Below are 17311 nucleotides of genomic sequence, written 5' to 3' on the forward strand. Positions count from 1 at the left end.
AAATAAATAAATAAAACTAACGTGGACACAAAGCTGCCTTCCAAACTGACAGGAATTGAAGAACAATCTGTTTGCAGTCTTGATGAGAGTCCAGCGGCAGAGATGAACATGTACTGTAAATGCTGGGCTCTCGCTGCGTCCAGATGCTGTCAAGGACACGCTGTCCCTATCATTTCAGCAAAGAAATGCAATGCAAAGAGATGCCGCATGCAGCACTCCATGCAGCTGTGTAAGAGAATGGCAACCGACATTTTGGCCTGATGAGGGCAAACAGGAATCATTTCCCATTTAAGGAGAACTTTGGTTGAAACTACGGTCACAAGATCCAAAAAGTGCTTTTGGTCTCATTGACTAGCAGAACACAGTTTTTTTTTATTTTCAAACAAATATACGGTATAATGCAGAGTGTGTTACAATAACACACATTTACCATACTAAAATAAAAATAAAGCAAAAGTAGCCTTCAGTGAGCAATTTTTGTTCAGCAATAAACAAACACATGAATGCTTGAGTCTTCTTTAATTTGCTGGAGTCTTAAGTCTTTATTAGCGTTTAAGATGTGCCTGAAACCAGAACACACCAAGACAATGGTTGTCAAGACAATGGTTTTAAAAACCTGGACAAGTTTGCACGTAATTCTTGTCAACTCAAGAATTCCACCTTAAGTAATGAGTGCTTAACGCTTGAGAGTGTACGCTGTTCATTCAAAAGTTCAACGCCTCACAAACAAAAGCGTGACAAAGAGCGAAAGATGAAAAATCGATGGATCCACTCATCCTTGTGGATACCCGAAACACATTAGCATTCCATCATATGAACATTCATACAGCAAGCTCTGTAGCTGGTTTCCTGAATGGATTTTGGCTAAGCACAACCCTGCCAAGAAATTTGACATAAGAGGTCAAATGTTAACCTCTTAGCCACAGTCAGCATGGAGGCACTGCTTTGTGTTGGAGAATATAAAAATGAGCTATCCCGCTCATCGCAGTTGTCATGGCAATATTTAATAAGCATAATTGCAAGAAATAGTGTGAAACTATTACAATGTTTAATCATGTCGGCAGAGCCTTCTCTGCTTAGCGGCCATGGTATGAAATTGTAATTAAAATTGATTACAGCAGGAAGTTATTTTTACAGTGTGGAACAAGGCAGATCACGCAGAGATTATAAACCTGGAAAGGACAAGTGAACGGCAAGATAGGATCTGCTGGTGGATGTTCTCAATATTGCTGGCGGAGGAGCTGTTATGTAAGCCTGAGCGCTTGCACACATATTTGGATTTCAGCAGCAGCTACTGTACAACATCTTGGCTGAGATTATCTCCTTGCACAGCGCCCATAGGAGCCCATGATGCTTTTATGAGCACTTGTGCTTGAATTCCTCAGTGCCAACGGAGACATACAGTATTAATGCATTTTCACACCAAGTAAAACAGATCCCGAGGGTCTTCATAAAAATGGCAGTGACATGCCATGGACAAAATGGTTCAAGGATTAAGAATTACAGCACATTGATCCTATCCCAACAGCCCTTTCCTGAGCAATCACTTTTTAAGTGGGTTAGCAAAAGCTACGTATATCACCCTTAGAGCCAGTCTATTCATTTGTGTCCGCTGTTGTGTCCATTTTGTCAGACTAAGACAGCAAAAGTTAATGGCATCCAACCCAGTCACATGAGATTTTATTAGAAAGGCCAGGATGGAGTCTACTGGGCACACTTGGACTTAGTAGGGTGCGTGTGTGTGTGGTGTGTGAGCCAGAGGTTGAGAAAGGGAGGGGTATCAGGAGTGAGCAATGACAGATTTTGAGCGACCAGAAATTATATATATATATATATATATATATATATATATATATATATATATATATATATATATATATATATATATATATATATATATATATATATATATATATATATATGCGCATTTATGCACAGAGGCACAGAGGCGCGCATAAGTGGTATGCAGGTACGCACACGAGACTAAAATCACTGATGCGTAACGTTGCGTGCATTTACTGTGCGCATTTGCATACCTACTTTCATCCATGACAAATGATGTAATTGCTAACAAACAGGCTGCTCATAAAAGATGTAATTCACCCTCACATATCTGTACATAATCTTACACAGAATGTGTAGCAGCAAAAAAAAGCATGGTATACAGAACGTTAGCAATGTTTTGTTCCTCTAATTCCAAAGCATTATCATCTTAACAGTGACCTTAGCTATATAACCAAACTTAATAGCACAGTAAGACTAGGTTGCAAAAATATACAAAAATCTCATTCGTGGCAAAAGAAAGCTTTGAATGAATAGTTTCCAGCAACTTTTCACTAATTCACCCCCTTGAGCCACGGTATGAGACACTGTCACGAGCCTCTTCTCGATGTGACTCATACTCTTTGGTAGTCGCAGCTAATCCCGTCCACTTCCTGGTTTGTCGTTGCGGCTAACTAACACGGCTAACGTGGCTAACATGTCTATGCTATTTTCATTTGTTTGGCACTTTAAACAATTTTTATTTTGTTCATGTTCCACTATGGAAGAGCTGCAACTTTTCTTGTTCATGTTCAACTATTCTGGGTGTACACCACCTACTGCCTCAAGATGGATGCATGGATGGATTATTCCATCTGGTAATTGGATGGATTTCCATCCAAAATTTTGTTTACATGCTTTCGTTGTTGACTTATCTGTTTTTCTTCTTTCCATCATCCTAAAGGCAACACAAAGTGTGAGGCCTGCTCTTGGAGCACACCATGCAGCTGCAAGAGTGGGAGCAGAGCAAGCTCCGCGAGAGTGGGCGAGGTCAAAGGTGAACGGCATCAGGAGAGGCGGGAACGCCGGGCAAACGTGAACATGGCCGTCTCTAGGTGGCACTGCGCAAATGGTGCGGGGGCGGTAATCATGCGTAGGTAAGGCTATGAATAGGCGTCACCTTGACTTGCACTCGCTATCGTGTGGCAGTGCAATCTTTGCCACATGAAATGAAGCTTTTCCCATTTTGTCTGAGGCGGCGAGTGGGCATACACTGCATACACTGCGTCATCCACCTCCGGCACGCGCATGACTCCCCCCCACCCGGTTCCCGCTGAACAAAGACGCTTGATTACCACACACACTCCGCCAGAGCCCAAAGTTAAAGGGGCGGTTATACACACACCGTCCCACCCCTTCCGCCAGCTTCAGCCATCCCACTACCCCCCTAACAAGTACTTTCCACTAGAGTCTCCTGCTGCTTGGCAACAGTGCACGCGGCCTGCTTGCCTGCGTGTGCGCGTGGGCGTATGGCGCCAAGTGCCAGGCAAAAGCTGGGAGAAGGCGGGCCAACAATTTGACAGCTGCGAATGACTGCAGTGGGCACCTGTGCGCACGCGCAAGTGGAAGTGGGCATCCCGCATTAAACGTGGAAGTGACAAAAGGGAAACGAGCTAAAGTAGACATGCAGCATCCCAACTTTGACCTGAGAGGCATCTTGGGTCATCTGCGCATCTACTGGCGTTGTCATTCAGTCCCACTGGATGTCTTTTGCCGCGCTCCTGTTCCCACTTCCACTCTCTCCTCTCTTCATTCTGCATCTCTCGCTCTCTCTTTCTATCGCCCACAGAGTTCTTCATAGAAGAGCTCACCGCGTTCCCACGGTAACCAAGCTCCTTTTTTTTGCTTCATAGACCGCGCATGTGACTGTTTGACAAATATCCTGCACGCTAAACAGTGACGCATCCAGAAATTTTTCAGAGGGAAGGTCAGTGGTGGCCCACTAAAAATCTTTCGGTGGCACAGCAAAACTAAAAGCCACTATATCAGTTTGGCCCTCATGAGCTTCCGTAGCTTCTGCGTTGCTCTTGTTTACTTGGCACTCAGGCCAAACAGAAGGCTAGCCCAACACGGCCAGAGCTAAATAAAGTGAACTGTTTGTTTTTAAAAGACAGGAGTTAGGTTTGCAAATGTGGAGCAATTACCGCTGCAACACACTTATTTTGGCAATTAAATCCGAGGCACGCGACCAAGTATTTAACATGTCATGCTTTGCGAGGGGATGTAACAAACACATACCTCAGGTCGAGTATAGAATAAAATGCATTTATTGTTATAGTATCGCTGGTATACTTCAAATTTGGCAGCACCTTGTCCAAGTTTTGTTTGTATTCTAAGTGATACAAGTTGCAATGTTTATCTTTAAGAATAGTGAAAAAAGTTCTAAGCTTACACTTGATTAATCTCATAAAATTTTCGACTATGTTACCTTTGTTTACAGAGGCACTTCATACAAGGCAGAAATGGTGCATTTGTGTTAAGGTTAAGATGAAGCATTTTCAGAAAAAGATTTCTGATCTTGAAACTTCATTCGTAACACATAACGGCAAAGGCATGGTGGCATTAAAAGTTTGCCAAATATTACTCCAGACATTAGACATTACTGTTTGAATAATAACTGCCATTAAAATACTCGAATCTGTAAAATGAATTGATTTTCTGAAGGAAATATTGGAGAGCATATCATAACCATTACTGATGCATTAATATGAAAACAACCCATGTGTACGATAATATTTGATACTGATGAATGAGTAATGGTAATGGATTTATAAAGTACTCTATTACCAATGAAATATCCTCAAATCCATTTAAACATTAACTTAAAGTTAAAAGCTGGAATGAATGAAAACAAGAGTGAAACGAGACCTGGCCTTGCCCACTTCCAGCTGAGACAGGTGAGGAGAGAGGAATATTTTAAGTGCATTTTCACCGTTTCCACAGCAACTAGAGGATCTCACTTCTCTCGCAGCAGTCAGTGATGGACCAAGGAAATTTCACTTCCTGTCAACAATTTACGGACAGATTCGATCGTGGCAAGATGGAAGCCTGCCTGCCTTGACACCTTAAACCCCAAGTTGAAACAAAAAGCTTATTTCAAACCCTAACACAAGCCTAGACAGAATCTAATTAATGTGATTTACTTTTCATTATAAAGAAAAAACATCAACTATGAAAATTAGGTAAAGTGTGAAATCGAGGTTGTGCACAAATGGCAATATGATGAGCGGATTATGAGGTGTGTTTATTAAAGTTGCTAACTACTTGAATAGCATTCAAGCAATTTGCAATCTTCATAATAAAACCGTACCAAGGCCGTTGGTGTCGTACTTTACTTGTACCATAAGTACTGTTTATTTTGAGGCATTAGTTGGCTTCCTCACAACATTTGGCTTGGTCTTGTTACAGTGGCTTGAGAGGCAGCGCATTGTCCCATATGTATCATTGTCACACTTCTAAAAACAAAAAAAAAACGATCCCTTCCCATTAGCAATAGTTACTGCCCTACCAGTAAATCGCGAAAGGTCACAAAAAAGATTGGGCACCCCTGATCTAAACAATTTGATTATCAAAAAATGACAGTGATTAATTTGACAATATATTAGTTGCCAATGAATCATTGTACCTCTAAATGGTTTCTTTCTAGTTGCTATATCTTAAAAACAGATTGGAGCAAATCTAGGGTGTAACATTACATGAGTGCTTATAGCAGGATGTGAGCGGAGTGTAAAACACCATAAAAGCTGCGCACACTCAAAAATGCCGAGAAGGCATAAAAACAACCACCCACGTTCGGGTTGCATCCCACACGCACACAATTTCAATTTAAGACATCTTAGTTTGCAGCATTGCAACATTTTGACAGAAGCAGGAAATAAACACTGTCAATCTGTTGCCCTAAAGCAAAGAAAGGCAGGAAAGTTACAATGGAGGGGCTTGGGGTAGAATAAATGAGCCCTGCAGGCTGGGGGCACTTGCATCCTGAATCCGAGCGAGCGTATGATTTAAAAGGCTGCTTGTCTGCGAGAGCGAGCGTATGATTTAAAAGGCTGCTTGTCTGCGATGAGCATGTGGATCAATTAAACACGCTCAGGCTAGCCAAAGGAAACACAAAAGCGGGTGAAAGAGGAGAAAAGTGCAGCTTGACTGAATCATAACTGCACCATGCGAGGGGGGAGCCAGTGGCTGTACATACGTGGGTACGTATGTGTGAGAGCGAGCGAGAGGATTTTAAATTTAGCAAATGGAGCTCTGGTGAAGCAAGAGCGCAGGAGTTTTGCAGATTGCTACAATTATCGGTAGCGCTGAGAATCTTCACAGGACGTCAAAAAGCCAACGGAAAAATACGAGTCTTTTTTTGGTCTTACATAACAGCTTTGGTCTTTACATCAGCGCCGCAGAGACCTGGGGCTGACCCCGATGCTTATCCTTCTACACAACAGGCGTCGCATGACTGCGAGATTGGAAATTGGACTACAGGTCGTCTGATAGTGGACATCCAAGATGGTGTTGTGATATGGGTTTGATATGATGTTCAGGCGACACACACACACACAACCACTCAAGAGCAGGATAGTGTTGGATTACTTTTAGCCAAGGTTGGGTTCATGTTTTGAGCCAGCTGTGAGTTGAATATTGATTGACCATATTCATATACAGTCAATAACACAGGGTGGATCAATAAATGAAATGTATTCATCATGTTACAACTTGAACATTAGTTAAATCGGGAAATCAATGTTTTGCACGAGTGGTTGAAAGTAGGCATGTCCTGATTTGGAATGAAGTATTGAGTGTTTTGAGTACCTCAGTCTTGCCCTAGATACCCACTTATAGTGTATGTACACACACACAAAAATAAATGCCAAGGCAAAACCAAGTGACGATCATTAAAGCCTTGCAAGATAGTAAAACATGGCAGAAACATAGTAAGAAGGACAGCTTCAAAGGAAACCTTTTTTTTAACCAAATAACAATGTGAATGTATCGGAATGCCTTGGTACTCTTGTTATGAAGTTGTTCCCAACAGCATATTGCAGAGTAACAGCTCACTTAACTTGTCTTTCTACTGTAACTGTTGATCATGACCCCCAATACAAATGTAGCGTGTCGTGCGTGAGGTGTCCCAACACTTTCCGCGCAACAGGAAGGAAACGCAGAATTGGTATTCCTTTGGAAGCGGATCAGCCGACACCCGTTTATTTTTCAACGCACACTGCAGCTTTCGAGTGAAATTTTTTACTTTTCTTGTGACTTTTCTTCATTTTTACTGAAGAACACTATTATGTCCATAGATCGCCCTGATTTTGTGTTTTGTTCGAATTTTACAAGCAAGTTGTATAAAGTTGTATCATGTCAAAAAGTAAAATAAATGAATAAATCCATCCATCCATTGTTTATAGCCGCTTATCCTCACCAGGGTTGCCAGCTTGCTGGTGCCTATATATGGGTTGTCGGCAGGGGACACCCTGTACTACAGCCAATTGTAGGTCACAAACAACCATTCACACACTCCATCACACCTTAGGACAATTTAGAGTGTCCGATAAACCGAGGATGGGTTTGTGATTTTTTTTTTCCAATAAAAAAAGCCATGTGGATGCTTTTTTTTACCTACGAAGGGGTGGACTCCAGGTTTATATAGCCCTAGCAACATGTAGACAAGACCTAAACCTTGAAAGATTTTAATTCGTCCAGTTGGAGTGCTCATGTCTGTATTTTGTACCGCCCACAGTTCATCAAAATGTGGCTTTTTGTATTTTTTCTTTTTTTTCAGGTGTTTGCGTGCAGCAGCTGCACTTTGCCAAACAAAGTGGCTCCTCGGCGCAGGGGTGTCCCAGAGGCTGTGTTTTCAACAGCTGTCCCAAGCCCGCCTCCTTATTCATATCCCGCTAATCACACTGTGAACAATGCCAGGCCTCGGGCTGACATGATGTCCTCAAGCACCTCCGCCAAGAAGCAGCGAGGCGGAGGTTTTTTCTCTCTCTCTCTCGCTCTCTCTCTCTCTCTCTCTCTCTCTCTCTCTCTCTCTCTCTCTCTCTCTCCTGTTTAATTTTAGGAGAGGTCACACGGGTGCATTTGAGATGAGCCCGTGAAAGTGTCTCTTTATATAATACACTACTGAAAGCCCAAAATGTGTTAAAAGGGGAAAGAGAGATACACCGAGTGCGTGTGAGATTAATGAGAGTGCGAGTGAGCTTTTGAGTGCTGGCCCAAGAGTGAACGCCACAGTGCGCTCGTGCCTGTTTTTGGCATGTGTAAGTCAGGACCGAATCAGTGGTAATGATTGCAATGGACTAGTAGGTCAAGACTACATTAACCAGCAAGTGTGTAATAATTTCAAAACAGGTTTGACTTTTTGTTAGATTTCTTAACTACAGTATGTAGTTAACGCCACTGTTTTTGTCGCGGGGTGATTAAATGGCCAAAAACGTAGCTAAGATTCTAATGAGGGATTTTAAGCTTTTTACCCTGCAAAGGTATACAGTGTACAATTATCAATATGAATGTAAAAATGTGTTTTACAGTGATATTATCTTTGTTATAACCTTGATTTAATTACTCCTATGTGGGTCGGTTTTTACTACCAGAAATATGAATAGAGTCTAAACAGTTAACCTACTTTCTGAATTTTCGGAAATGATCCCAAAATAGCACTGTATTCAAAGTCTGGTTTAGTCTTGGTTAACTGGTTGTATTGGATGTTTGTGTGTGAAGACTTCCTACTTTGTCAGTTCCTTGACTTGTCTGTGGGTGTAAATCCTTTTCCTTATGTGACAATACGTCTGTATTTTTTTATTTCTTATCTTGTCAGAGGCTTGTTACTTTTTTTTTAACTCCTTGGCTCATAAAAAATGAGAAAGGAAGTGAACTTAGTGAGATTTTAAATGACTAAGATATTGGGGTACATTGACCAGGCAGCAAAAACGATGACACAAATTCGTTATCAAATAAAATGAACATAACTAACGGAGAAATTTTCTTTTTTTTCCTCTGTTTACCTACTATGTAGTAAAATTAGTGTTTACTTTTTCAATATATATTTTTTTTAAAGGCAAGGTCATGTCCAAATTTTCTTTATGAATGGCCCCATTCAGCTAAATACAACATTCTGAATAATATCGTGGGTGTAGAATATGAATTAGAATCTCAGGGTTGGCAATTTTGTCACCGACTATTGCCTGCAATGACATCAAAGAAGAAATTTGCAAACAGCTTACTTGATTTCTGAGTTTGGCCGTGTGATGTTCACAAGCTGATCCATTACTGAGCTCTAAACAAAGGTGATGTCATTTTAAATCAAAAGCAAGTGTCAAAACAGGCATTCTATGAGATAACTTAAGATGAATTTACTCATTTATATTTCACAAATATTAATCAGAATACAATGTGTAGACAGGTTGGGGCTGCACAGAATAATAGTAAATATTTTGGGGGGTTGACTCCCCCTTCAAACACAGAGCTGTACGTTAACTTATCAACGGCGTGTGTGTACTTCCTAAGGAAAGCCTTCAAAATTGTCAATACAAGCAACAAAGCAGTTTCAAAGAACAACGTGTCTCCCCACGTACGTCGGCGCCTCCCTCCACACTCTGCCGACAGATGGAAAGTCAGCATGCGTTCCACCTTTTCTCTTTTCCGCAAAGTGCAGAAGATCACAAGCCGTTTTCCTGTTTCCTCTAGCCTCTTTCACAACACACAATCACGGTGTGTTCTGATCCATTGCCAGTGGCCCAGCTCAGCTCAAGGAGCTGGAAGCTGAAACTTCCTCCACGGGCAGCCACAGGTAATTAGCAAAGGGGCGACGCGTCCCAAGATTTAATAGCCACCTGACTAATATGTGCTTGTGCGTGATGACTAATCGGACCCGTGGGATGAGAGGAGGCAAGACGGCCCCAGGAGGGATCGGCTTGCATCGGAATCAGAGACTGAGGAGACCAGTGGGAACGCAGCAAAAGTCCACAAATGACTGTCCTGTCATACAAGACTGTCACATTCCATGATTTCACTGTTTGCCTTTTCTTTTCTACACCAACTGCTGCCTACTCACCAAGCTTCAAGCTTCCAGAACAAAAGTGTGTGTGTGCGTGTTTGTTTAACCAGGGCAGATGCACTAGCTGTTTGCCAGAGCTTGTAGCGCTCTAACTTCAGGTCAGCCTAGATTTAAACCAATACATCTCAAGCTTCCTTCCAGGCCAATGGCAAAGATTGATTAAAAATAATAAGCATATAAATGCACACACACACTCACACAAATAAATAATGGCATAACACATTCAAAAAATGCATTGCACTAGGCTAGTAGTTTTGACTGGAGGTACCTAAAGGCCCTTCAGGGGATACATGCGATTTTAACAGGGTTTCTACAGCTCTCAGTAAATCTAATGCTTTGCTTAATGCGGTGACAGGAGCGCAACAGCGTTCTTTTCAAGTGAAGAGCAAATTAATTGGAACACAAAGTAATTTGTTGCTAATTTTGTTCCAGTTAACTCATTCAGTGAGTCAAAAATTTGTTTTAACTGAGCTGTCTGAAAAAAAGGTAAGGGTAGGCAAGTATCGATTCCAAGTATCAGTATTGAGCCAATACCTGGCTTTATTTCTAGGTATCAGTACTGGTGTCAGCCGCTGATAGTAGTTTCAGGTGGTGTCTTGGAGCAGTTTTACAAAACTAGTGCAAAATATCTGCATTCAAAAAATGCAAAGACAAGAAAAACACTGCCAAAAAAGTGACATCACCTCAGTAGTGTGGCAACAACTGGTAGCAGATATTGTCGTTGCAGCCGTTTATCAATGCACGTTTCATTTCTTTTAACTTTGCGTCCTGGTCATTTTTGTAATTGTGCATTTTATTGACAGTGTTTTTGTATTAATTTTTTACTGCATCTGTTCAAATGTAATTTTCTTTTTGTTCTTTTTTTTTTGCACTTGTTTTGTTGTAAGTTAGCTTCTTTTTTTGATAGCATCTTTTTTGCTGCGTTTTTGGGGGATTTTGTTTTTTATTTGCGTGTTTGTCTTCTTTCTATGTTTGTTGTGTTCTGCTAGTTGCAGAGTTAAATAATAGTACTAGTATCAGTCAGAAAAACATTGGTATTGAACATTCTAACACATATGTAGGGATATTTGATGGCACTCTTTTTTAGACAGATACCAGTACAAGTATTCAACTGTTGAGGAGTCACTGATACCAAGTGCTGATACCCCTCGTGCTTCTGATGGAAAAATTCGCAAAAAAAAAAAAAAATGATTGGCAATTTTCCAGTTTTCTAATTTGCCAGGATACTATCATCGGCTGACATTGCGGGTAAGCTACCCGGAGATACTGTAACGTCGACCCAATATCGCTACTCACCCATCCCTAGTTGTATGCCTTTATTTTGTCAGGTTTTATACAGATGCATATTGTCAATAGTGATGCAATTTTGAGGCAGGCAACGTTAAAATCAAACGTTATGATGTCACATAATCTATTTTCTGGAATTACTAAGTGAAATATGTCTGGTGATGCCACCACAAATGTAGTTCCAAAGTCAAATAAATCTGTTTTAAGTACTTTTTTAACCTAAAAAGCTTCACACTAATTAGGGAGGTACATAGCTGAAATTTGATATTTCTGAAAGCATCAGAAAAAGATTGAGGGCCACTGCAATAGGTGATAAAATTCAAATGCCAGCAAAAAGAGCACTTCAGATAAAAAAAGATATAATTAGTCAGGTGTCGTCATTCTCACAATGTCGTGCGAGGGTACTTGAACAAAGGGAGCACATTTGTGCTGGATCCGGCAAAAACATGCTCCTGCAGGTCTTTAAAAGGCTCACGAAACGGTTCGAGAAGAAAACAGACTTGGATCGTGTGTCGAAAAGAATGCGGAAGTAAGGGTTCGGCCAAATTGTATCGGCACTTACTTTCTATGGACGCTGGTGTTGGTGTCAGTGCTGTCGGTGCGTTCCAGCCGCTCTCTCTCGGCGGTGGACGAGCCACAGGAGAGACCTCGGGTCAGCCTGCTGTGGGTCCTCCTTTCTCTGCCGGGTGCCGGCGCCGTGGCCGATCCGCCTTTGGTCTGAGGCGAGGACGCGCCGCCGTCCTCGCCGGCGTGAAGGGCGGGGAGTGACAGAGGTTGGCCAGGATCGTGGTTCTGCTCCGGGGCGTCGGAGCCGAGGGTCTGAGGGCTGCGATCCTGTCTAAGGTCTTGGTTCTCCTGGCTCACCCGGTCCAGCTGGCCTTCCAGCTCCTCGATGCGCCTCCGCTGGGTCTCCAGGAGCTTGGCCTGGCTCTCGATGATGTTGTTGAGCTCCAGGAGGTACTCCACCGCCCGGTTGGGGCTCTCCGGGCTGGCCTCCATGGCGGAAGCCCGGATCCGCCCCCCCACCAGCTCTGATGAGTGGGGGGGAGGAAGCGACGGAGACTCTGAATGAGATGAACTATTTGTTAGGGATTCTGTGAAACAAAAAGTCCCAGAGGCGAAGCTTGTCGGGTTGACTACATGTCTTAAGGTGAGCGTGAGCACTAGAACATCTTCCAAACGCTTTGGGAGGTCACCATGCTGAGAAAAAAGCTGAAAAAAAAGTGTGAGGAAGTGATGATGGTCTGATGGTTTGCTGCCATTTTCACAGAGTTTTCCAAATCAACTTGGAACGCTTTCAGTGTTTGACCCATCATGAGGAACAAACAAGACGAAATTGCCTGAAGGATGCTTAGCACCGAGAGCAAAACACCAAACATCTAAAACGAGGAAAATCGATTAGCTTAAAATCCATCCTTCAGCTGTCAACTCGTCAAAGACGGGGTGAAAAGGGCCTCGGTATTTCTGATCTCGTATAGAACGCCAGGCAGTGTACTGTCAATCATTACATAACGCCCGCCCACACTGAAGATCCCCACGCAGCGCCGAGCGAGTCTCCAGTTTCAACCCATGGCTCGACGCGTGTTCACGGCACGGAAAATAAGCAAAGTTGCCTTACGAAGTGCATTGTTGCCTCACGGGCAACTAGCAGCTCGCCTCGGCTGCTCTACAAGTCCATCCTGTCATGTCACGAGCGCGAGCACCATCCATCCAGCCCCACCGCAGACTTCACTTTCACAATCCCGCGTCTTGAAAGACCGAAAAAAGCAACTCCCAAAACCTTACAAGCGCTGAAGCTTTTCTGCCACTCTGTGACTTCGCCGAGGCGACTCTGACGACACGCCTGACGTTAACGCAAATCCTAGCCGAATGGACCGCAGGTGCGCTCCGCGCGCGTCTGTACTCTAGAGCTGCTTCGGTTTTGCCTCGGGAGCGCAACGCGAGTGGCAAGATTACCGTGGTGATGGTGATAATGCATTTCCGGTATGGATTTTCGAAATACAACATTACGTTGACGAAGAAAGACTTCCGGTCCAAACATACACAATAATAGAATTATGCCTTTACATAATGCTCGTCACATGGCATTTCCGCCATTAGTAAACAAACGGATTTTTGGTCATTTGACAGACAAAAAACGGCTTGAACTAGTACTTTCATGTGAAAATACAGTCGTCATAAACCTTCACAAACATATTGTTACTCAATGAAACAAACAGAAAATGGCACTAACAACTTTAACTTAACTATCAATAAATATGCCCCCCCCCTCAAAAAAAAGAATCCACATAAAGTGTCAGACCTGTTCTCAAAAAGAAATAATTATATATAAACATTTGTCCACAGAAAAAAAATATTCAACTTAAATTGTCCTCTTTTGGAACCATGGTAAAGATATGTTCGCAAAAAAAAAAAAATCATTAACTTGACAGGTAACGAGAGGTGGCAAGTCGGGGCTTACCATTCTAGTACGACGGAAAATCTGTCTTTTTACAATAACGAATTTGAAAAACCTTCTGAACATATAATACTTTTTATGAACTTATATTTTCCCGAAACAAGTAATTAATTCAATAAATATTTTTAAAGGATTTTTGCATGTTTGTTTTATTTAAAATCTTGAGTATCCCCTGAGAACCACTGCACTGAAGAAGCCAAAGATCAATCTTTACTGGTCTGTTTAGGTCAAAAATACATTATAACTGGGCTGGTAGTGAATGAGTTTTCATTTTGAACAACAAATAGTACTGGCACTATAGAATGGAAATTGAAAACTCTTTTTGTCAGATTTTGCCAGAATTTAGTGCTCCTTTTGTAGCTACTTTTGGTGTGCACGCCTTGGTCAATGGGGGCCTCTTTTACAAAAAAAAACATTAAACAGAAAACATCTTGTGGTGACTTGCGAACCAAGCTCAGTCCCCCCCTAAGCCAAGAAAGAACTGAGTTGAGTCACAGTATGTACATTCACTGGACCACTGCCTGCAGTGAAAAATGTCCAAAAAAAGACAAAAACAAGACAAGCAGCCTCCCAGCAAACTGTTATTTTTAGCGGCAAGCCTTAAGTGCCCTCTTGTGTCTCTGTCATGCTCTCATAGGTATGATAATATTAAGCGTGCAGGTTGGTGGCGAGCCTGTGGGAAATGTAAAAACCCTGTTGTGGTCAAGAGCAGCTTAATAATTGAAACATGATCAGGGTTTTCCCAAGGATAGAGGACACAATCATCACAAGACTCAAACCCACTTAATTTTTAACACCGTGCAGCATGTTTCGTTATGCAGCATATATAACGTGTGTTGTATGTTTTAAAAGTACCATAACAATTACTAAGCTAAATTCTTGTTGGATCGCCATGTCTTTGATGACGTTTTCTTTTGTGTTTGGTGGGTGAACTAAAATGCAGTGCTGATTTTAACTCTGGAAAGTGTTGGGTCCCGGGACTCGCAATACTAAACTATACATGATATTGTCAAAAATTAAAAATAAAAGGGAATTTAACATTTTTGTCCGCAAAGTTTTATTAAGTCCACCAGGCATGCTTTAATAAGATTGTACTAAATTACAAATTGCAGTTCCATATATAAGAAAATCATTTTATTCATGTAGCATTAGTTGAATATGATGCAGTGCGACTTGGCCGCCTCACAGTCAAAGGGACCCGAGTTCAAATCCACCTTGCTCTGGTCTCCTTGTGTGGAGTTTACATGCGCTCCCCGAGCCCGCTGGGTTCTCTCCGGGCACTCCGGCTTGCTCCCACACTGCAAAAATATGCATGACAGGTGTATTGGACATGCTAAATTGGTATGATTGGTTGTTCGACTCTGTGTGCCCTGCAATTCGCTAGCAAACAATTCAGGGTGTTGTAGTGGGTTTTCACAATAAATAACTGTCTGAATAGATTAAAAAAAAAATGGCAGTTGTAATGTTGCTGCCACCTGCTGTTCAATGGTAGCAAGAAAAAACAGTAAGAGGCATGGTATTGATTCAGCACTTTATTAGAATGTATTTACACTTCAGTCGTATCATCTGTTTTGGAAACTAAAAGTGTTTTGAAAACTGAGGTGATACTGGTCAGGTATTGGTGGGGGTTGGAGGTTAATGATGTTGCTCTTTTGGAGTAAAGGGGGTGTTTTTCCAGATCAGAAATAACAGTCTGCGTCTCCTGATGTTGCCATATAGGTCTCATGATTGCCTCATCATAAATTCTATTCATCTTTTATGAAAACGTGTCACTTTTCCCCCAGCATGGCTTCTCAAAAGTGTGATAACCTGAGTCATAAAAAAAGGTATTTTCTAGAAAAATAACATTCCACAGTATCTCTTCATAATGCTTTATGAACTACTGTTAACACATTTAAAAAAATAAAAGTCACATTAGATAGGAGAGGCTAATAAACGATTGGTGTCTGATTTACAAGGGCCTGCACGTTGAGTTGAAAGGACGATTTTCACAGTAAAACAGTGACCGGTTTGAAGGAGTTCATGTTACCAAGGCAACGCTATCTGGCACATAAGTGGAAATCTGCCCACCTGCTGCACACGAACATCCGCCGCAAAGTGAAAAATCCTTCACACTCATGTCACATAGAAGAAAACTTTCAGCAACCAAACTGATCAAAACTCTACTTGGTCCTTCATCAAAGCCCAATGATATATTTTTCCATCACACAGCGATAAGAATTGATAGCTGTTGCGTTATGTATAGATAGGCAAGGATGATTCATTATACACGCTTAAACCTCTTTACGCATATTTACAGAATATACAGCATTTTGTGACTGCAGAAGTTCATACCTGCAACTCAAAGGGATTTGCAAAATGATACCAAACGATATAGTGGAGTGTGTGTAGACCACACAGAAAGGGATTGCTGATCATTAATTGCATCATTATTGCTTGCAGTCGTCATGAGGTATAAAGTGAACAGCAAAGCAGCCGTTAGAGTGGAGAAGCTACTTTACACAAGCAGAAAACTGAGGTTCACCGTGCCCCACAGAGATATCAAGTGGGTTAAGTCCACACTTTTTCTTTCCCATCATATCTACACGCCCCCACGAGTCTAAACATGCCATTCTGATTAGTATTGCGTTTGTGGAATATGGATTACCGTTGGCAGGAAAATATTTCCCCATTTTGATCTAAAAAGGAGGCGGCTATTTTGCCTGTTGTTGTCAACTGAAAATGACATGATTTGAGCAGGACTTAATTCATGAGCATTCACGGCTCAACTGTTTTTTTAATTGGTCACATGACATCAAAAGCCATGATTGGTCACTTGAGCCCTTAAGACACTGTGATGGTATTTTTAGTCGACAGCGAGTGCCAAAATGGCCGCCCCCGGATATGAATTTTAAAAAAAAAACATATTTCACAAGTGCAATACAAATCCAAGTCTCATTTTTAGAAGTGAGACCATGTAGTATGTATTTTAAAAAATGATTTGATATGCCTTTTAATTTAAAATTGGCACAATAAGAAGATGAAGCATTTGTGTTAAATGTAGCTTTCCAAATCAATTGAAAAGTGAACTGAAATACCCAAAAACAGACAAACACGTCATATGAAAAAACACAGTTGCATACTTATATCTATGAAAATAATTATTCTTTGTTGAAGCAACTTGCAAAACCTTTACTGTCGTCAGTCACGTTAGGTCAATGGATAGACAATCAATTATGACATTTTGTGTTAAAGATTATGCTAAGTAAAAGTACATTTTAAATAATTTGCCATTAATATATATATATTTTTAAACTCTCCTTGGTCACTGCTTACAAAAATTACTATGACTTGACTAAATGACAGAGGTACCTTGAGGTACGAGTTTGATTCGCTCCGTGACCATGGATTCAATTTAAAAACCCCATACATTTTCTCATTGACTGTAAACCGTATTTGATCTGCTCCAGCCTCCCAATCATTCTTGCAAATGGAAATGTTTTACTTCATAAAAGTACAGTTTTAATCTCGTCGAATAGAATGTCAAGAAGCAAACGTTTTGTAAATCATGATTAAATGCTGCTAGTCATTCGATTGTGTGGCTCGTTCTGCTGCGCACACCTTGACCACCAGGCGGCAGCATAATGCAGTCACACAGGCACAAATGAAGCCAAATAATTTCACAACTGCTGTGACTCAGTACACAAAAAAAT

General features: G+C 41.4%; 1 protein-coding gene across 1 annotated transcript in view; it reads right to left on the reverse strand.

Moving 5' to 3' along the window:
• The window catches only part of iqsec2b (IQ motif and Sec7 domain ArfGEF 2b), a 45832-nt gene extending 32729 nt beyond the window's left edge, over positions 1-13103 (reverse strand). Inside the window, exon 1 of the mRNA XM_088440782.1 lies at positions 11724-13103. Within this exon, the coding sequence (XP_088296908.1) occupies positions 11724-12160 (437 nt within the window). The 5' untranslated portion in view covers positions 12161-13103. The remainder of the gene's footprint in view (positions 1-11723) is intronic.
• Positions 13104-17311: the final 4208 nt, after the last annotated feature.

This window comes from Hippichthys cyanospilos, chromosome 2, assembly GCF_059441005.1.
Source record: "Hippichthys cyanospilos isolate Australia breed blue-spotted pipefish chromosome 2, RoL_Hcya_1.0, whole genome shotgun sequence".
NCBI lineage: Eukaryota > Metazoa > Chordata > Actinopteri > Syngnathiformes > Syngnathidae > Hippichthys > Hippichthys cyanospilos.